General features: G+C 38.1%; 1 protein-coding gene across 2 annotated transcripts; it reads right to left on the minus strand.

Moving 5' to 3' along the window:
- On the minus strand, positions 1 to 23098 carry ZDHHC7 (zinc finger DHHC-type palmitoyltransferase 7). 2 transcript variants are annotated; one of them, XM_068411159.1, is made up of 9 exons: positions 23011 to 23098; positions 16408 to 16493; positions 16211 to 16236; positions 13256 to 13578; positions 10324 to 10448; positions 5217 to 5313; positions 4677 to 4758; positions 3319 to 3449; positions 1 to 2259 (listed from the first exon to the last, which is right to left on the minus strand). In XM_068411159.1, the coding sequence occupies exons 4-9, from the start codon at positions 13559 to 13561 to the stop codon at positions 2083 to 2085; spliced, it is 918 nt and encodes a 305-aa protein (XP_068267260.1). In that variant the 5' UTR covers positions 13562 to 13578; positions 16211 to 16236; positions 16408 to 16493; positions 23011 to 23098; the 3' UTR covers positions 1 to 2082. The 2 variants fall into 2 exon arrangements, with proteins under 2 accessions (XP_068267260.1, XP_068267261.1); XM_068411160.1 differs by lacking the exon at positions 16211 to 16236.

A 23098-nucleotide genomic window follows, 5' to 3' on the forward strand; every position in this document is an offset into this window, starting at 1 on the left:
TTTAAGACTTCAATTCATACTTTATTTTTTTTACATTAAAAAAATTACAACATAACAAGGGTTTGAAGAGCCAAGTAAACCTGATTTCACACACGCACGCACTTGCTAAGTCACAGGGGTTCAACTGCTTGAAGTGATACTTTCTGATTTTCATCAAGATATTTTATTAAACAATGTACACACTAAGAGCCTCATGACAAAGCCAGACACATTTTTTTCCCCAATCTTTAAGATGTGCAACTGAATATGCAAAGATTCTTGGGGAACTTCCAACTTCCCCTTCAGTTACACGAGACGTAGTTTTGTTCATTGACTGCAACTTCATTGGATGTGTCCACCTAGAAATCCTCCAGTACTACACATCATCTCCCGCAAGCAAAGTGAACATATCACACAGTATTGCACGGTTTTGTTCGCAGGGCCACAGATAATAAATGGATCCCTTAGTAATTTCACCCACCCAATGGTATAAAACCTGATGAAGCTGGAATCAAGATGCCACAGTTACAAAGAAATGGAGCAGCAGGTCACTGAAAAAAAGCTTCTGTAGTACGTAAACTTTATAACGCAAGATTCTTCAGCACGTTGAACTGCTTGAGGTGGGACAGATCATCAGTGCTACTGGCAAAGCAAAAGCAAGAACAGGACAATTTTAAGGCAAGTCCCAGAACAGGGAGCTATTTACTTTCTAGGCACGATTTCAAGCTATGCATCAAGGCTCCTGCTTTATCCTTTATAGTGTTGTTAATTTATAGAACAGATTAACAATATAAAAAATAGTCTAAATACAATTTTTAAAGAACCCACTTCTAGCTGAATTTCATTACTTGCAGCCTGTATTTCATGACTTGCAGATTTATAATCACTTCTTAGCACTACTGTTGTTTGTCAGGCCCACATAAAGCAGTTCTAGATGTGTATTGCTCTCATTTCTTGAAAGTAGTTTTAGTTGGAAAACACTAATTCAAAATTAAATTCAAAGTAATTCCTTCTGTTGCAGATCTTTCTACATTTAAATGTTGTACTTGAGAAAGAGGCAACCTCCCTCATTCCTCTGATGTCTTTGTTCAAGGGGTCATGAAGTTAACAGCTTCCCTTCTATGAAAAGGAGGGAATAATAATGACAATAAGAACAATTAAAAAAAGGGGCAGAGCAAGACCTTACAAAGACAATTGTTTTCAGTTAATTAACTCCAATCTGCAGTACATTCATTTTAATCTCACACAGGAGGATACAGTCACTGGTCCCACTTACCCCTGCACAGAGGACTAGATACAATCCATAAACACCTATACTTAAGTTCCTCTAGAATCTATGCATTCAGAATTGGAGGTGCATATCTGAGGGCAGAATCTGGCCCTGAGCCACTCATTAGAAGTGTTGTTTACTGAAGATTTAGAACTTACCTAAATGCCACATGAGATTAACACTGCCAAACAGAAGACATGCTTTTGTGAGCCTGGGAAGACACTTGGCAGGGGTGTAACAGTGCCTCTGATGTGTTATGCTGTTGTGTGCACCAGTCCTTTGAATTATTTGCATATGAGGAATGTGTGCCTGAAGTGGGACACAAGAGTACAGCTCTGTTTATTAGGACAAGCTGAAATATCAATTGAAACTGAACAAAACACTATTCCCTGAAAACTGGATTTAGAAGGCTAGGTCTCATTTGAGATCAACTTTCACCGTAATGCTCCTCCTTATGATTGACAACTGCACCTAAGTATATACTTTTATAAAAACACACAGGTAATTCTCCAAACATTTACCAAATAAAAAGGGTTTAACAAAAATGGATAAATATATCTCATAAAATAAATTACAGTAGCATGACAACATTTGGCTTCTTTAGTGTGACCACGTGCTGTTCCTCTGTTATCTTGCTGTTAAGACCATTACAGATCCAGTTCCCGTCTCTGAAAGTTAATGAGATGTCTGTGACGATAAACGTATAAAACTCTGCTTGCTACAAGCAAATGTCTGATATCAGTTTCACCTGGTCACAGATTATATGTAGACAGCCTTCTCTGGCCCCAAATAAATATTATATAGTATTTTTGCAAGTTCCAGCATAATTAGACTCAAACAGAAAACTCAGGTCCTCCTTTCTTCGCTCTCAGTAGAAGTCGCCTGATTCGAAATCCTGCAAAAGGATTGATCCACAGGAGTGAAGGCTGACCCCCAAAAACAGATTTCATTCCTTCCCAACGCAGTCTCCGCTCCCACGTCGGCTTTTCACTCTTCAGTCTTTCAATCTCCTGTATATAAACAGACATGCAGTGACACACTGTTAAGTCCAAAGTTTAGTAAAGTTTAATAGCAGTTATCAAAACTGATGACTATTTTGCATTTTTTTAATGTATAGCTAGTGAGTTGATTAGTTTCTTACTGTTATTTATCTAGTAAGGAATAAATAAGAATGGCTGATTTAGCCTTGTGGGTACATGGCAGGACACTTAGAACACAAAATGTGTACAAGAAGGTTGCTCTACCTCTAGCTCTTCCCCCCTCAAACTAAAAGACAAAATGATCAGAAACGCTGACGTTACAGTAGAGGATCTGCAGGCAATACACCTACACTACAAGCTGTTTACTCAGTTAATGAAACCAGACACTAAGGCTTCCAAGAAGGCTCTTGTACAGCAATTACTGCAGCAAGGCTTAGTCTCCCAAATGCATTATTTTGATGACCATTTTTTGTACTTCCCACTAATGAAGGCTGGATATTTACCAGTTGTTTTCCAGTTACTCTTTAGTATAGAAGTACACTTTTAAACAGCCTCACATGAGAAAATACTGAACAGCCACACGATTCAAATTCCTTATGTTTCCAGTCAATTATCCGTCACAAAACATCCTCTCAAGGCTTAACACTGCAGATCTAAGGGCAAGGGAGCCAAAGGTCCAAACTATGGTTATACTCCTGTATCAAAGTAGAGGAAAGTGTGAAGTGTTGATACAAAATAGCTAGTTCAAGTCTAAATCTGAGAAAAGCAGACATTTCTCATGAGGCATATCAGGAGTTTGTGATGGTTGAGAAGTGAAAGTCCAAACTGAAGTCAGCAGCTGTGCAATCGTTGTAACTGAAAACCTAATTATAAAATTTATGTCAGAAAAGAAAATAATGCAAGAACTTCTGTTAGAAAGCAGACTGCAAGAAAGTATTTCAATCCTTACAACTGTAGAAAACAAAAAATGATGAGCTATTTCAGATTTGGGGTTTTCTCCAAAATGAGAGCCTCCCCTCAGGCAAATAAAACATTTAATGACATCTTCCTAGAATAATTGTTATAGCATACAAAAGTAAGTGTTTTTACCGTTTCATCATTGCATATTGAGTGGATTTGGGTGCCAAACATGACTGCAGTGAAAGTGAGAAACAGAAAACCCTCAAGGCACAAGAAGATCATCAGGATCACAGTTACAGGTGGGGAGAAGTCACTGCATTCTGTGAAAATGACATATGTAGTTATAAAAAAAAAAAATTTAAAAAATCTATAGAGCATATTCATACTGAGACATCCCCTCTCCAACAAACAGCAATAAAAGCTAAATATCTGACACTTGAAACAATATTTCACAATTAAAACAAACTTCTGATTTCTAGCACTGCAGCAGCTTTATTTGCTGCCCAAGGAAATAAAGGATTTTAAGGAAGTAACACTTTTGGCTTCCTACAAAGCACATGGTACTGCATTACTGCAAACCTGCCTCAATATTTCAAGGATATCAAATAAATGTTTGCATGTGAGACTAAGTACTCAGAACTGCACATATATAAAGATGAGAGCAGCTTGAAGTTTCATGCATGAAAAATGCTGTAAAAACTGTCACCACTGTCAGCTCTGACTTGCTAGTTAATCCAGATGTTCCATTTTGCTGTGATTGCTTTATTTTTTTTTAATTCACCACACAAAGTAATCGGGTTCTGACTCACAGTCACATCTCTGGAGATCCTCTGATCAACTGATTAACTCAATTACAGTTAAACAGAGAAGAAATGGGATCGTATGCAGGAAGCAGAATGTTTCAAGTGAAAAAAGGGCTAAGATTCCACCTATTTAACAGAATATTCAGCAAAAAACAGTCACATGGATTCCCCTGTTGCTTCAGGCACGAGGAAAAACATATGATCAACCATCTTCTGTCAAAAGCACAAGATCAAAATGAGCTCTGGCACACTGGAACATTAAGAAATGCAAGTCAGAGCCCTAAGCAAGAAACTGGGACAGGTTAGGAAATTTCTTTTCAACAGGAGCCCCACGGTTGGCTCCAGTAACAGAATGAGGGAGAAATTTGTTTAAGCTTCAGCTGTCATTCACAAAACTATGGTGGGACACACAAAGCCCAGCTGGCAGCTTCAGGTAATATAGTGCTGAGGTGGTTGAGGACCAGCTATCTGTTTCCTTCCTACTACAGAGGTGGTAAATTTTTACTACTGGAAAGGGAGTAACAATGCCCTTGACAGCCACAGCTCTTACAGTGAATGGCTAAAGGAACGGGGGCAGGAGGAGGAAGAGAGATGGGTAAACAGGTATGAAATATTTTCAGGACCTCACTTTAAAAAGACCGAAGTCCTGTAATATTTCATACATGGGACTGAAATAGGTGGAACGCTACGACTTTCCCTTAATATCTGCTAGATTATGACAGTGAAAGTTAAGTATTTGCTTACCAGTCCACTGCCCTCGGACACAGGAGAAAAACTGAAACCCACACAGTACGAGCGCATGAGCTGAAATTAGGGCTATATACATCTGGAAATAAGAGAGAGTGCTTACTTTTGACTGCTGCCAGGTAGCAAGCAGACATTCCTTTCAGCGAGCCTTCACCACTGCACAGCGAATATACTTTCCTATTTCAATTTTTAATTCAATACAATGATGTAGAAACAAATTCTAATTAAGTTTGAGTCTAAAAATGTGGGCAACAATGAAAGTTTAAGGATTAGCTTCCTAAATCACAGTACCGTTTCACTAATTGTTACTACATAAAACACAGCAAAATTGAGATAGTTTAAAATAACAGCACTTTACAAGATTAATATGAGCAGAAACACCTTGCTGCTTGGAGAATATCTTGCAAAGAACAGGAAAAAAAACCCAACACAAAACAATTGTGCCTTTAAACCATTACTCACTATTCAGCACAACAAAAATTGTTATAATCAAGGTAGCGTCATACTGAGATCAAGCTGCTGTTAATTTTCACTTACCGTAAACAAAACAAAAAATCTCTGATTTTTCTCCCCCACACAATTATTGACCCACGGGCAGTGGTGATCCATCTTCCGAATACATCGTTTGCAAATACTGAGGAAAGGAAAAGAGGCTTCTGTTGAGAAACAATCCTTCACATTTTAATGTAGAAACAAGGGTATTAAGATGATGTGCTGAAATCTTTCTCGACAAACTGCAAACAATCATTTTATTTGCATTTCTTTAAAGAGACTATTTGCTCGCTTAACTCAGCTTTTGGTTGTTACAAAACTATGTACATAAGATATTCTTCACGTAAGCAAACCAGTACTAATATGAGAATCACTGCATATCCAAACGCACAATCAAGCAAATCCAGTAACTTTAGACACTTGTGGTACTGAATGAGCAAAGCTTCAGTTCTTTCTAGATTCAGTATTAAAAAAACCCCTTCCCTTCTAGAGAAGCTTTTTTAGACAAAGTAATTATTTCAAGTTTACAGACTTTCAAGTTGTAAATTTAGTTTGTGAATCAGAAAAAAAAAAAAAAGAAATTCACATCTTTAAGACAAACTGTCACTCCTGAGGTTTCAACTGGCCATACAATTCTAAACGTATGCAATCAAAATCTCAACTAAAGGACAGTTTATAATGTCACATCTCACTTCCTCAACATAAAACAGAAATACTGAAACTATAAGCAGTACACATTCTTTGCCTACTTGTTAAGGAATACTTAAAACACTACTGTTCTTTGCTAGTTCTGCAACTAACTGCTTAGTTTCTGCCCAGTTTTGAGTCAAGGTTATTTCCAGAAAAGTCAAATATTTCAGTAACTCCATTTTACATCTGCTAGGCCATACAGCACCAGAGGGCTCATTTCTCTTATATTCAAGCCCATCTGCAGCCAAACATGAAACAGTTATACAAGAGAAAAAGAACAGTTGCAACACGTGTTGAAGTTCTTCCATAAACCAATAGCTTAAGTAATGCTGATATTTCATTTTTCGAGCTTTGTACTTAAGACAGCTGCACACTCAAAGTGTTTCAGGTTTTCCTGCAGAACATCCAAAACATCAAGCATTCTCATTTCAGCAGTTACAAAGCCAAATAAGCTTAAAAAAAGCAAGCACTGTTATTCAAAATCCTTTGGTTTTAACACATGCTTATTTATGTATGGTATCTATGAGTGCTGCAGTGACAAGCCACGAAGCAAAGGTAGATGATTGTCACTAGAGTGAAGAAAGAGGTGTGCACGCATTCGAAATCAATGCTCCGAGGCATAAAATAATTAAGTCACTGCATATGCATGATAAGGTAATTCAGCAAGAGGCAGAACATACTTCTGGGCAGGTTATATGAAAGAATCCCAAATCTCTCACTGCTCATCTGAAGCTCCCTTTGCCCTGAACTATCATAGCCCAGTCCCTACATTCCCATTGCCTCTTGTTTTATGGACATTAAAGACGATTCATCCTCTGATAAAAATTACTTTTTAAATAGTGCCAGTTACACATGAAAATTCCACTATTATAACTAAATACCACAACCATTCTCTAGGGCAAAAGAAACAGGTATCATTCAATAGAAGGCATTCAGAAGGCTCTCCAGAAGATTTTCATTTCATGGCCTGCTCCCTGTAAGTTCAGCCTCTCATTTATTTCCCAAGCTCTATGGGAAGGTGAGCTAACTCCAGTCACCACAACCATGCAAGCCTCCTAATGTAACACAGAATATATACTGTCACTCTAGAAAGAATATTAATGTGAAGCACTGAGTAAAATCGTATCCAGACTCAATCAAGCCAGACGCTGGAGGGTGCGAGGTGGGCAGGACACACTTTTGCTCATTCAGTATTTCTCACAAGCCCACGCAGAGCTCTCCAAGACATCAGATGTCTGGAACCCTGCCTTCATTTCTAATCTCACGCCATGATTCAATGAACACTTCCAGCCAACAAACTCAGAACAATGCTGAAAACAGCAGTCCTGCCTTCTTCCTACCCCAGTCACTTGTATTCTGTTCCTTCCCTTGTGCAAGCACAGATGTTCAGGCAGCAGGAGTCTGGGGAAGTCACTCCATTAGCTGCAGCCTGGGTCATTTCACTGTGCATGAACACTCACGCCTTACACAAGAGGAAGGAGCAATATGGTAGCAAGAACAAGCAGCTGTGGACAAAGGAAGGTCTTCTCCAGCTTAGCACTGCTGCTGAACGCACTCGGGCAACTGCAGGTGCAATTACAGTTTTGAATGTCAAAGATAACATTCAGAAAGACACAGCTACTGGCTTAAGAGAAATTGGTCTGGATAACAGAAATTCACAGGAAGACTGATGCAAACACCACAGTGACTTGATTCTGAATTACAGTTCCCCCCCACACAAAAGCAGGCACTCAAAATAGGCTAGAAATAATGACAGCTGTGCTCCTTCAGTGAAAATGGAACAGCATTCACTCAGAATAAGCTTCTTCCTTATGCTGAAAATGTTAACTGCTTAGTAAAATCTCAGTTTAATGTCTTTCACTGAGGCTAGATATTTAGCTGTAAATAAAAGTTTCTTGTTCTTTTTCCCATCGCTAATGTGTATTATGAAACATTTTTCTTCCTTAAAAGAACTTCTGCTGCAGTGTTGCACAACAATTTTCATAACTACATCATAAGAGTCTCTTCTGTTAATAATTTACTACTCAAAACATTCACTGTGGCTTTGAGTGTAAGTATTTCCCAACAGGAACCAACTTCAATTTCCATTTTCAAGACTCTTCTATCAGCAAATTGCCACTTTGACTACTTGGGACTAAACCATCCTTTTAATGTCCTTGGAATGGGTTTGTAAGCCAATAAAGAGTTGGCAGTATAATCAAACAAACCTTTTTTCTATTTGGTAAACTTCTGCACTGCTAAATGTATGGCAAAGAACCAGATTCTGGTAGCTGGTCTATGCACTATGTATTCAACTCAAAAAATTACAGAAGAATCCTTTGTTTTACTTAAGAAAAGTTAACAGCAACTACTAGTAGCATGTATTGTATGAGTAACAGAAACAAAGGCAATTAAACCAGATATCCAGCTGCTGAGAAAAACATGACAGCAGGCTTACAAAAGGACTTTTGTAAGCAGGCACATTGACTTTTAGGCTCTGGCTTTCTCTTTCAGATGTTCCATGAAGCCAGTTATGTGCTGTCTAAGCATTAAAATCCATCCTTTGCCCTTATGTGGAACATCTCACAGTGTATTTCACCAAAGCATAGGAAAGTAAAACAATTCACAAGACATGCAAAGCTATGTCCTTGAACCCGTGGTTAGTGAGAACAAACCCTTTGAAAGTATCACAAAGAAACTATTTCCTTCATTGTAGACACTATCCATTCTTGCTCTGCTTTAACAATAAATGCCACTCAAATTCTTGCTATAAACAATGTATACAGAGTCCCTACTTAGCTTATATTTATTCTTCTTCCACGAAGAAACAATAATTCTTCAATCAACACCACCTTATCTGGGATCACGGGCTACTGGAACTTCCAAGATAATACAGAGGACGATGGCCCAGATGTACCCAAGTGACTCTCCAGGGTACAGAGCTGCAGCAGCTCTAGGCTCTCCAATACTCCAGCTTTTTACTTATATGTAGAGTTCAACATAAGATGTCTTCATTTAGGGCTACTTCCAAATTAGTAAATTCTATCGGGACTGAAGATGTGGGAAACACTTTACAAAGATACCTGCAAAGTCTCTGTAGGAGCCAGCCTAAATCTGAGATGCGGAAATTAGCAAGATCCAACCTACACTCAGCAGAGGCTCTCAGGTGTCCCTTTACTGCATCCCACGAACACAAGGCCAGGACATTTGAACAGACTGCACAAAGCTGTTATGGATCCCCAGAGATGAAGAGATTATATTCTGCCACAAGAAAGCAGCTGCCCTGCCTCCACCCCCAGGCCCGCCGAGCAATCGGTACGGCTGTGTTCATGTAACACTCTACCAGAGCGAATAAAACCAGCCAGAACCAAACTCATTGCACATGAAAGCAGGCCTGGTATCTGCATCTGTGCATCTACAACAGAGATAAACTAACTGAAGATAATTCTATACTTGACTATTTATACACGAAACTTTTCCCTTCACACTCCAGATACAAAAACCCACTCACATCTGAGAGAAGAACAAGATTTCAGTGCCAAGGCAGAGTATTTATAATGGAAACAGCTTCTCAGCCATAACTTTCACACAGATAAGTGACATACACTGAGACATTTAATTTAGAAACCACAAATTTACAGAATAATTTGAGAGTCCTGACAAGGCTTCACTCTGTTCTTTTGACGGGCACTAACTCAGAGACTTAAATTTAATACGCCACACAATTCAATACACATCACTCCTCACACCTAGAGAGAGCGGCCAGAAACATTTACATAATTATGTAAGTCTTAATTATGCAGGCATACCTATTTTCAACTCTCACACAATAAACATTACAAATGCATATCCACAGTGCCTGAAAACTCAGAAGATTGAGAATTAATTAAAAATGGATACATTTACTATCTCTTCCACAGCATGTTCAGTTCAATTTGTCATCACTTCTGTCCTTATCAAAATAAATCTTCAATAAACAGAAGTGCATTTAACTAATTATGCACACAACTTTGGGAAAATAATCTGCCAATTCACATCTAACGCACTACAAAGACAAGAAGACACAAACTAAAGTGATAGTTTAAAACCAATGTGTATTTTCTTAATTTAAGATTGCAGGAGTCATTTCTTAAATCAGCTTCTATCAGAAATTTCCTTGAGATTCTTCCCTTTGCCTGCATTCTCAACAGTATGGCACAGTAATTAGAATGATGCACAGGAAAAAATATCTACAGATCAAAAAGTATTTAAGACACAACAGTGTGATTATTTTTAAAAACTCTTGAGTCTCTTGCTTCTTTCCCCTCATCCACATTCTTTTTGGCCATAGTATATTCTGTTTATAAAATACTCTGAAATGTATGAATTTGAAAGTTTATTGTATACCAGAAGAAATTTGTGGGGAAAAAAATTAACACAAATATCAGGAACATTATTCCAAGACTCAACATGCATAACTGCTTTAAAGAAAAGTACAGCATACCTGCAATGGTGTGCACGTTCAGGTTTGATACTACAGCACTTTGGACATTTGTAGATCACTTCTCCTGGTTTCAGTTGCAAATTATCCATGTATTCTTTAGTGGCATTTCCTTTGGGTACAGCCCCCTGAAATCATTTCAATTAAAGGAGAGAAAGCTTCTTAAATGGTATGAGAGCGTTTAAAAATACATTTTATAGACTTCATACCAGTAATCTCAGGATAATTGCTGAAATAAGTTCATTTATTCAAAGCTAGTCTGCCATAAGCCAGAATAATTTCCAAATGAATAAATTACCTCTGCTTGACCTCAAATTCAGTTTCATTTCAGCAAGACTCAGCTACAGCCAAGTATTAGCATAATTCTGATAGAACCTACTGTCACCAGCATACATAAAACGAAGAGGAAGACACACCTTTACATGCAGATACAAGCACTACAGGTACAATATTTCCTGAGAAGTTACTGTGAATAAGCACTGCTAAAAGAGATGTGCTTTCTTAGAGCAGCAGATGTTAATTGTTGTGACATTCAATTATTAGGCCAAGCCATCCACAAAAGTTAAATCAGCAACAACTACTTGAAAGATGTTATTTCAAGTCTCTGAATCCAAGATTTAGCCACCTGCCCCACATACACATGTTTTTGAGAACCGAGTGTCATCCTTTTTTCCTTTATACTTAAGAATTCAGCTTGGACACTGTCAGCATGAACCACCGCTGGCTGCTTTATTCTACCTCTAGTATCTCCTGCTACCTTCTGCTACTGTGAAAGTTTGCGTAGCTACGTGGTAAACAGTTGAAGGAACTGATCCAGAAGAAAAATAACCCATCAGGAAAAGAAATTATTTTTTAGTGATTAGTTCTCTGAGCTGGTCACCACAGAGCTGCTATAGCAGCTGTTTCAACGGATTGAGGAAGATGATGAATGGACAGGAATAGTAGGCAGGATTGCTTCTTCCAGTAACTATTAATCTAGAGCCTTGCAAGATTGGAATCTAACTTTGGATCAGTAAGAAGAAAATAATGGACAGTACCATTGTCACCTGGCTTATTTATAGAGCTAAAGGCTTATCTGTGACAAGAAGTGATCGTGAAATAAACTGGGATGTGAAGTGAAAGTGCAATGGCCTTTCTGTACCAACTCCTCCAGGCCAGCACCTATTTCACACAGGGATAGTCTTCTCCAGGTTGGCTTAAACCATCTGCAACATTCTACAATTATTTCTCATTCAAAAAAAGCCCACTGGCAACATCATCACTTTACACAGACACCTTAAGGAAGTTTTCTGGACAGAATTAAGAAACCAGCAGGCACTTCAGATTCGATTGCAAAACACCTCTCCACTCAGGCAGAAAGGTTTTGCTGTCTATGGCCTGGAATAACAATCTTGTGTTTGTACTGCCTGAGACACAGCCCAAGTTCTGCCCCAGATGAACTCTTTGGCTAAGTGGTGCTTCAAACTTGAGCCAGCCAGCCTTTGCAGGGGTACGGACTGAAAGAGAGCTCCCTAAGCACTCATCTTGCATTGCTGAAGTGTTTTTTGCAATATGAACGTTCTCACTGAAGTTAATACTTTGGTGGAAACATGGTGAATTATCTCAGAGAGAACTCCTAAAGCACAAATTTATCTTGTTCCAGGTAAATTTATGCTTATAAAACACATCTCACATTCACCTATTCACCTGTTCCTAAGGACGACAACTTCAGGTCATTTTGCTGATAAAAATATGCTCTATTTCAAAAACATAGTCTCAGATGGTCACCAATTCCTTTCAACAAAAAATCTATTTTATAGTTATAAGAGTAAATGTAATTCTCATATGCTTTGAGGCAGTTTATTCCTTTTTTCCTTCAATCTTAGTTTCTATCACACAGTCGTGTCTTCAATTCTGGGAGTCAGCAGGAAAGGAGTAGAGAAAAAAAGGTGGTGATTCATCTCAATTTCTATCCTGTTTTATCTATAAAGAACAACATAGGTCTAGAAAGACACACAGTTCTACCACGACATATTTTTAAGCAATCTATCCTTAAACCATTAACTTTCTTAGCTGTCACAGTCTGTAGAAGTCATAACATTTCATCCCTGGGAGTGGGCTCAGAAGTAAATCAAAGACCTAGCAAACCATTAACTACAACACCCTGATGTTTTTTTGAACACTCCCATAACTTCTATATACACTGTTACTGTCTCAAAAATTGGAGAAAATAGATGTTTTTCCCTTCACCCCTCTCTCCCCAGATTTATTCCCTAAAATGAGTAATAAATTTCACTACAAAATAAACAATTTCATCTCTTGAACTCTTGAATTGATGAGTAAAAGTCCTACGAAATTAGTACTTTCAAGACCTCTTATACCTACATTGTTCCAATGTGGGTTCAGCTTAAATCTCCCTTCCCACTGACTCCAAATACCTGAACACGATAAAGCATGAATCATGTAGGACAGTAGTTCTTACTTTATGCCAATATGTGACTGAGGTTTTTCAGCATGTCTACCTCTAAAAGTTCTTTCATGCACCATAAATGGAAGATACATTTCAAATGATACAACAGGATGACACTACGACTTCTTATGAAGTTTTGAAAATATATCTGATGAAAAAAAGTAAGAAAAATTAGGACAGAAAAGACTAAAGCTTTATTAGCTTCTTCAGAACCTGGGTTAATATTTTACAAATTGTATTTCTCATGAGCCTACTTCTCCCTTATAAATTAATTTTATACTGCTTGCTCCTCAAGACAAAAATTATTTATGGTTTCATTAACAGAACAACAGGGAAAGTACAGACATCATCACTTCACCTTGAGGGTTTTGAATCTAACACTGCTTTCCTAGTAGGAGAAAACTGATACCACTTCTCCAAATTTCTCTACAGACGATGAGCTACATGAGAGAACAATCCAACGCCAAGGAACGATAGCATACTTACTGGATCAGTTAGCATAGTTCTCAGATGCGATGACAAAGCTAGTACTGCCAAGCAGTTAAAGAGAACACCGTTGATCACAGAGTACCAAAAGTCTTTGGAAGGCAGCAACATGACAAAAGTCACTACGAAGTCTGCATAGACAACCAGAAGCCATGTCATTATAGCACAGACCATACCACAGCCATCTCGGATGAACCAAACCCTCTCTGCCATGTCGGCCTCTGAGGAAGAGGAATCGTAGCTGTCATTTTCAGCAAGAAGCGGGTGGTGCTCAACATCACGGAACCTGTGCCCCGATGACTGCATGGTTTTCTGGCCTTGCCCTGCAGGAAGAAAAGATACCATTATTATGCACGAGGAAGCTGGAAATACAGGTGGCTCTTGTTTTTTATTTCTGTAAGATAAAACATATCCAAGTTCAAAATAGATTACTGAGAATTATTTTGATCAAAACCTGAACAATTCTATGACTACATAAAGATGAAATATTTCTGTAATCAAAAGAAACTCATTTACAAAGTTTCATCAACAATTTTGTAAGCCATTTACTGAGTTTTATAATCCCACAACTTTTTTATCATGCAACTTCAATGCTTGACAAAGGGATATTAGAACGGTTTAATTTCCATCTTTCTGTGCCCATAAACCATTCTTCCCCTTTTGTTAAAAATACAATCTTTCTTTTATCTCAAACTAAAATGGGAAAGTCTTCATTAAATTACAGCTCACGTCTCTCAGAAAACAGCAAGTTACAGCACCAGACTGTTGACTTTGCTCACTGCTCCAGCAACCCAGGGAAGAGTAGAAAGAAAAAACAGAATGGAAATAAAGCTGTTCTAGTACATTAGTCACAACAAAAAACAAAGCAAGTTAGAAAGCAGCTAGATTTGTTGACAAAAGTGCTATTGTCTTGAAAAAAGCACAAACCTGTTACAAAGATATACTGGATAACCTACAAAATAGTCTCAGATCAGACCAAACTTAAGGGAAACAAATGGTAGTGGTTAAATTAGCGTGGCAACGGATTACAGGAATCAGATTTTCAAAGAACACATTCATTAATTTAATTTCATGAAAACTCTTTCAGGGCTTTGTTGTTGTTCCAAAGTGGAACAAAAACAAGACTTAAAACCTTAATAGTTTTCATGAAAACAGAATTATTTTCCAGACATCTCCAGCAAGCAAAGATATGAAACGGCTGAACTGAAGTGCTATCAACAAACAGGAGACAAATTAAAGCTTAAACATTATGCATTAAGAATAGCCTGCTACTTTAAAAGTATACTGTGTTCTAAAAATCATATTGATTCATGCTATTAAAGGCCATGTCCGAGATAAACTTGAGAGCATTATATTGATTGATGACAGTCACGGCGAAGTCTCCATTTTTCCCCTTATTAATGGCAAGCCTACACATGACTGGTAGGAATTATGGCACTTCAGTTTACATCCCAAGATCCTGAATACAGGATCACTTTGTTAGTCTAAAATGGTCAAAGTGACCATTACCAGGTAAAGAGACTCACACTGAGATAGTTTTCAGATGAAGCTATGTATTTTTAAATCCTTTAAAAAACCCTCTCTCCTATTTACCAGGAATCAATTCAGATAAACATATTCTGCCCAGTAAATCTTTCTGATCTTTAAGTTTTAATGTTAGAACTAGGCAGGAATAATCCAAGAGACCAGAAATGAAAACAAGTATATGCAGATTGCAGTGTAGAGATCCCAAAGCAACAGCTAAAATAGCTAGCCAAGATACTCACAGCAGACAGTTACGTGTGGGCTACGTTCTCTGGCTGTGAAACAGAACAAACTGAAATACAGCTCTGGTGCTTGGATCTAGTCACTAACAATGCAATATTACAATTTCTAGTATTTACACTGTTTTCTATCCACACATTGGAGTTTTTTGGTTTGGGTGTTTTTGGGTTTTTTTGCCTTTTTTTTTTTCTTTTAACACAACAGTCCCCTCTCTTACCAGGATGGGGCTATTAAGCCATGGATGAAGGTAGCCACATGCTAGAAAAATACCTTAGAAAAGAATAAACTTCACCTCTCTTAAAAGTAATTCAAACTTAACTTCACCTGGATAAGTAAAGGCCCTCTCTTTTTGGCTACCTGAAGTTATTCCGATCTTTCTAAAAGTTTACAGTTAAAATTACAATCTATGCCAATTAATTTCAATAGCACTTTGGGACATCACCCACTCCTTGTGGTCAAAACTTGTAAAAGAAAAGTCAAGCTTCATGGAGACTACATAATTAGCAGCTGGAACATGAAGATAACTAGGCAAACCAGTTACTATTTCATCAAAAAAGGGCACATAAAACTTTTAAGAAATGTTCTTATCTAACTTTTTATCTCTCACAAAAAAGTATGTACGATAAACTTTCACCTAAGCCTCGAAGTATATGAAGAGCTGACAGCCAAACAAATGCTCTACAGAGCCAAACTTCCCCTAAAGAGATAAGTGGTAGTACTGCAGAAACAGTCAAATACAGTGCATTCACATGTTAGTATTTTGCCCAAATATTTTTTCATTGGCAGATTCTAGTTGTGTTAACTCAAATTTAGTGTATATTCAACCAAATTCACAATGGCAACAGTACTACCTTGTCCATTTTTTTAGTATTTTTTCCCCAATTTTATCTTGTTGTTTAGAAAAGTCAATACATAAGTAATTTGGAACATTTTTTCAAATGTCTTTTTTTTTTTTTTTTTTTCACCAAAGGACTCTTTAGAAACCCCACTGCTTCTAGACCTCCTGCTGCCCAGATGTTTTGAAGTGTCTAAGAGGAATCAATGAATCAAAAGCAACCTCCCAATTCTGAAACTTCCTATAGAACACAAATCTGGAACTCCTTCCAGCTAAGGTCCGATACCTCAGAAGAAGAAATATACAATTATTTTTCAATCAAGGCAAGTTTTCAGCTGCTCAAATCAACAAGTTACCTTAAATCAGAACAGACATCAAGATTCTGAAAAAAAAAAAAATCAGTATTTGTGTATGTCACGACAAATGTGAATTTCAGATCAATTCTGCAAACGACTCTTTTAGCATACAAATGAAATGGCATAAAATTACTGTATTCATTTTGTTTAACTGTACTAAGACAACCAATAAATTTTTTACCACAACCCCCACATACCTCACAAATGTTTTGTATGTTATTCTGACATCATGTCCTTCCTTTGGGCTATCCTAGGCTATTCACATAGTCATATCTGATGTAATCTGAAAAGACATCATCAGCAAACCAATTAGTAAAGCACTCTTGCTTCATCAGGAAAATAGTGTTAAGCACAAACAGTATACATAGATGGTAGTACTTTGAAATACCGTGCATGTACTTAGAGAAAGCAAGCTCCTGACCAAGAAGAAAAAACTTTTAGATTAAGCTATCAAAGAACAAACTAAAAAACTAAACAGTGTTTCAAGTAACATTATATCTATCTTGTTCATGTTTTTTTAAGATGAGTTGGATATCCAGATTCTAGCATTACAAACTAATGTATCCAAAGACCTACTACTTTTTCCTGTTTGCCACTCCTGTATGACTAAGAGCTACTGTATGCAAAAAATAATAATCTTGATTGTCTTCAGAGCTTACAGCCAGGCTTTTGGCAGCAGGTTATTAATAACAAGTATGCATGCCTACCACTACTTTTATAATTGTAAGGTAAGATAGGAAAAAAATTGTTTTAACTCTAATTACTAGACCAAGCTACGGACAATTTAAAATAAGGAAGCTACTCATTCCAGAACCTGTATATAAAAGAAAATGGCCCACAACTATGCCAAAGGGAATATACACATAAAAAGTTCTCCTTGCTAGAATTCCACCACATAAGCAAATAATTACCATCCGACTTAAAACATACAAATCAGTATAAGGACTGAAATGCTAGCATAAGCCGTTCTAACCATGCTTAATTTTACAATACAAATGTTCCACGATCTTGAATCACCTCCCTTCCTTTTCACAAGGAAATCCAACACAGACTGTGTAAAGTAAGTGAGCATAAGTAGTTTTAAAAGTGAGAACATTTCCTTTTTCATAACAAAAGAAGAGGAGGAGGAACTTAATTTTATTTAGAAAACCAGGTACTTCAAAGCTTGAAAATTTCAGTAGTTTAATTTTGGAAAGCACCTCATAGCATTTGGAGCAGAACTGCAGCACAAAACCTTGACTTAGATGTGTATTTGGGGAAGAGAACAGAAGAAGGGTGGGCCTGAATTTCTGACTTGAAAAGTTAGTGACCACACACGCTGCACAGAAAGCACTGCTGCACTGGTTTCTGGCAGTGGGACCAGTTGGGACCCCTGCTCTGCACAATAACGTTGACTGCCATTGCCTTTCTCTCACCCAGTCCTGCTGCTGCAAACTGTAGCACCTGCCTGGCAATTAAATCCCCAATATGTGATCAAGGAAGATTTTCTTGCTGTGTATTATATAGCACAGGATAAAATGACTAGCTTGGAACAGGAATTTCAAATTTGTGTCTGATTAAAGTTGGCTAAAGAAGTGTCTAGGTTTATTTCTTTAGTTGTTTTATTTTCTATTATACAAAATAAGCTTTGTGACATGGAAGCTTCACTCTTTTATTTGGAAGATTAATTTAAATTAATATATTTTTGAGAGTAATGTAAGGACTCCGACATTTAACAGCCATGGAAAATATGAAGCCACTTACTTCTAACAGAAAGCTTCTGAAACTAGCTTGTTACAAAAAAATATTCCAAATGCAACATTACTGATGGAGTTCTTCAGTATACATCTTCTAATTTTCCCAGTTCAAGGGGAATTATACTAATGCAGACCTCCCCTGAAAATGAGAAGGCTCGTGTCTTTGTTTAAACAACCTCATATATTCCATTGCAAGCCTAAAAGGTAATACAAGTGCTTATTACACACATATAACTGCATGAAGCTACTGATCACTTTCTGTTTTGCTTTATAAATAAGCTTTTATACTTTTGTTAAACAAGTTTTCAAATATTGTGAAATCCACAATCATTAAATTGTCATTGGCATGGCATTTTGTAGAAGCTAAGTAGAAACACACAAAAAGAAGACAGGTTGAGTGTATCATCACATTAATTTGCAATGTCACCCACCCATTCTCTGAGTCGAAGACGACAAGCAATAGAATAGACATGCTAAGCCTCTGCAGGTGAAACATTAAAGTCAGAGTAATTATTTGAAATTGTTAACAGAGAATTCATTGACAAGACAGAGACATGATTCGTTCAGTCAGCTCCCTCATCCTAAATGTAATTCTGTGCAAAATTCCAGTTTATTGTAGCCTCATCAGTTATTGATTTACATGGAAGTGCCACCACAGTTCAGCTTTTGCGAAAATAATAGATTTAGTCATTCTTGTGGGATTTCTCCCTCCCCTGCTCCTGTATGCTGTTCTCCTCTCCAGCTGCCTATACCATTACCCCCGACCTTGGTCCCCTTCCAGGGGAAGAGGATCAATGTTTGAAAAGCACTTAGACTTTATGAAGAGCTAAGCATCCCCACTGAGACGCTCACAGCTTTCCTCTAGACTATTAATTTATTCGCTTCAATGCCTGTCCTAACCAAATTTACACTGAGTCTTTGTTGTACGCTTAAAAGTACAAACCTTCAGGACAAAGAACAACACTTCATCCTCTAATATGCCAAGCAACAGTTTTTAATTTGACCTTTTAAAAACATTTATCTAGCACTGGAAGGTAACACTAAATTATTCAGTGTTTCATGCAAAATGTCATCTGTTTGCACAGGTGATTATATTAAATCTAAAACGATGCAGTTCCACTCTTAGGTGTTATTTGAAATTCTCAGGCTGACAATATCTCATTTGACCTCATTGTTAAAGAAATGTAGGCCCAAAATGCAGATATATTACTGGAATAAAAAAATCTTTTGACAGTTACATTACACACTCATGATCACTGAAAGATGGTCTTGTAAGATGATTGTACCTAAAATGTTTTTACTTTTCCAATGGGGCTAAAGATCCACTGCAACAGCAAATCTCCCTTCTCTGAGTTTACTGGAAGAAGATTACCAAGGGCATTAGGAAGATGAATGATACAGTACAACTACTGTGTCGTGAGGTCCCTGCACTGTCAATTGAATTAAAAAAAAGGGCATTTCAGGGTTAAGCACAGTCCTTTTCCCTGCTCTTTTTTGAGGAAGAAAGGAAAAACATCGTTGTAGGAATAAAATCTAATTTTTCTTTTCTAAACAGATACACAGATAAGAACTTATATACAGGCTAAAACTCCATCAGCTGTCAAAGCCTAAATCTTTTTTGGTGGCTTTTTCCTCCAAGCTATACAACGGACAGTTCCTACGATTCCTCGTATTTCAGTTACAACGCAGCAAAGAGAATGCCTTTATTTCAACATTTCTGATTGAGTATTGATAAGTCAATAGTTGTAGGGACACTAACAGTGTCACTGTGTGCCTGCAGTAGAGCAGACAGGGGTCAGTACAAAGAAGGGCTACAAGAAATTCATGTGATATAGTGATATAGATAATGAGAGATAGATATAGTACAAAATACATTAAGTTAGAGCACAAGCAACAAAGATTTAGAGAGATGATGAGCTATGTCACTGAAGGGTATGGGATAGATTTGGGGATAAGCTGATAATAACACCTCGGGGTTGTGTCATGGGTTGCTGTCACAAGCTGTTTCAGCTGCTCTTTTCCAGAGTTGTGTGCGCTGTGTTACTTATGTCCCAGATTGTTGAAATTGGGTGTATCTCTTTGTAAATACAGATAGCAAAAGTTGAGTCTGGCAGGGCTAAATTGGGATTGTAGTTGATGGACTGGTTCTTCTGAATACTTGCTACTCTAGCAGTTCTTACATGGGTTATGGTTGCTGAGAAAGTTCAACCTTGAAGCCCTAGTACCTAGCAGAGTTTCCTTGTACAGAGCTAAGCTGTTGGGGCTGAGCTAAAGGGTTTTCAGTGCAGTTCCTGGTTGATGTAGTTATTGGAGTAGTTTTATTTGTTTGCTGTGAAGTTGTTTGCTAGACCAGTCACTGAGAAGAAGTTGAAACAAGCCACAGTTTACTTACTAAATGGCTTTGCAGTTTGGATGGCATGTATCTGTAATAAAAAGTAGGTTGCTCACCTAAATTAGGCATGATTATGTCTAGACATTATCTGATGGATATTTGTCTGCCAGCAATGAATGGTCCAAATTGCCCATGGAACTGGATGCAGTAGTAGGCGTGCCCATTTGGGTTGCTTAAAATTTTTGCAGTTATTTAAGTTAATGCTTACGCTGTAACCTTTTAATGAGACTACAGTTCCGTGATTTTGATTTGCCATCAATGCTGTACTTTCTAGGTAGGATTTAAATCCATCATATGTAAGCGCTGAGGGATTATTATTCTAGTATGCAATATCTGTTTCCACTTTACAGTGGAAACACACAAATAATGTGATGCTGTTTACATACAAACACCTGGCAACAAATTCAAGAGACAATCTTCAGTAAGTACATATTTAACGCAGTCAAGTTTTAAGCTATTGTAATGATCCTCCTTACGCCAGGCTCTTACTAAATGAGAAGTGCCAGGCCATAGGAAGACACAGCTCTGAAAAGGGGATATGCTTCTCCAAAATAATCTCAGAAAAAGGGTATATAGAAGAAGTACTGAAGCATAAGGATGGATGTCTTACTGGGAAGCTGGTCATATAATTACTTGTGTCTTTATGTCGGTAGCATCTTTATAAACATCCTCAAAACCAAGCAACAAGAATTCAGGGTAAAACAAGTTATGCAAAATGAAAGAAAAAAAAACTATGCATGTCTGCAGAACACATATTTATAAAAAGTATTAAAGAGCTTTTCTATCAGCAATAAACCCCATGGATTCGTGACACCAAGTCACTTTTCCACAAGCACAAAAATAACACCTGAGATGTTCAGCAAGGTATCTTTTCAATAACAGGTTTTTTGCCCCCACAGATGTGGAAATCAAAGAAAATATATTTCACAAGACTTCGGTGCCCATCAAAGATACACACTATTCGGATACGTCAAGAGTTCACTGATCTACAACAGCAAAGACAGAACACTTCTGGATTAAAGAATAACCTTCACTTGAGAGAAGGACATGAACACAATCTATGGCGGGGCTTTGTATCTTACCTCTTTCGGAACAGGACCACAAACTCAAATTCAGATTAGACTCCAGAAGGCTAGATGCTTAAACCAGTATCAGTATTGTTATGTGGAAACTGAAAGTTCTACTCCTTTGCCAACACCAATTGGATGAATCACATTCTACTTTAGAGTATAATTTTTTAATTCTTATTTTTGCATTCATCAATAGATGCTATATCCTCACACTCAATTGAAGTACCTTGGGTATCCCATTTACTGATTGCACTGTGATATCAGGCTGGTAAGTACATTTTTTTGTCAGTTATTATACCCGTATCTACATGTGATTCTTCCTTCCACGTTCCAAAAAGTAATGTCATAGATCAAAGCTGAACTATTTTCACCAGCAATTTTCAATACCAATTAAAGGTGTGCTAAAGCTTTTGTTTCAGTGGTTCCTCATATCAGACACATATAAAGCCTCATATTTCCTCTATATTCTTCATCTTCAGCCTTTCAACTGCTACAGAATTCTATCAATTTACTTTCCTTAAAAGTTCTATGTCTTCATAAAAGGCATAAAAAAGAAATCCATCAGATAGATACAATACAAAATATACTGCTTTAGAGCAAAACCAAGAAGTTTTAAAGTGATTAAAAGTATTATCCTTTTCTTTTATCCACCAAAAGCTTTCAGCTATTTAACACTAATCTAAAACTGCTAAAATTTTACATCAGTTTCATCTACTAATGAATCAGTACAGCTCTACTTTATCTGCAAACTTTCAAAGCCAGAAAGCATCCACTTCAAAAGATCTAATTTAAGGCTGTTAACGTGAACAGTCACAGTGACTTCAACCTAATTATGTCTTCAGCAAAGCAAAGTTACATCGCTGTAATTCAGCATCCTGATACCATTATACAACTGTGTATGTAGTACAGAAAATAGCCAATGATTTCCTAATCCTTTTTTACGGCACAGATCACACATGCACAAATCTACCCTCTCATTTTTCAGAGTGTGAACTATCTGCATTCCCGCTTCCTCTAAGTGCTGTTCTTCCCTCGTGGAAATAAGGAAAACTGTCACCACGTAAACCAGCAAAACTCCCTAGAGCAAGTGCCAGGACATTACTGAAAAGGGTGGTGTGTCAAAGGGCTGCTGTTCCCTTCCCTTTCAGCTTCCCATGGCTGCAGCTGAGACTCTACACCACAACTGTGCTGGGGCACAGGGACACTTCCATGCACTCGTTTCCACGGCTGCTGACAGATGATTTTTATTTTTTTTTTTAAATAACCCGAAAAGAAGCAGGTGCACAGCCAAGAACTAGAAACACCCCGTTCAGAACAGACACCAAACACCGTCAGGGACAGAGACTGACGGGGCGCCCAGCGTTCAGCCCGACCTGCCCCCGAAGAGGAGGCTGATCCCCGCTAACCTTCCCCCCCGACCTTCACCGGGGCTGCACCGGGCCACCGCGGTCTTTCCCCGCGGGGCCGGGCCTCCGCGAGGGCCGGGGGGAGCGCAGGGAAGGCCCGCGGCGGCCGGGCCTGGGGAAGCACCGGCGGGTGCCCTGAGGGGAACCGGCTCCGTGAGGGTAAGGTGGCCCGGGGAGTGAATGGGGGTGGATTTACCTCAGCGGCGGCGGCCCCGCTGCCCTCACAGCTGCGGCTGGCGCCGTGCCGGCGGCGGGGTGGGGCGAGCCGGGGCCGAGCCCCCGCC

The sequence above is a fragment of the Nyctibius grandis genome, chromosome 12 (assembly GCF_013368605.1).
Source record: "Nyctibius grandis isolate bNycGra1 chromosome 12, bNycGra1.pri, whole genome shotgun sequence".
Classification (NCBI taxonomy): domain Eukaryota; kingdom Metazoa; phylum Chordata; class Aves; order Nyctibiiformes; family Nyctibiidae; genus Nyctibius; species Nyctibius grandis.

Coding starts and splice junctions, on each gene's coding strand:
- ZDHHC7 (XM_068411160.1), bottom strand. CDS start 13,561: ATGCAGTCATCGGGGCACAGGTTCCGTGATGTTGAGCACCACCCGCTT. Junction 10,449..13,255: donor GAACTATGCTAACTGATCCA/GTAAGTATGCTA, acceptor AAATGATTTCAG/GGGGCTGTACCCAAAGGAAA. Junction 3,450..4,676: donor TGTCCGAGGGCAGTGGACTG/GTAAGCAAATAC, acceptor TCATTTTCACAG/AATGCAGTGACTTCTCCCCA.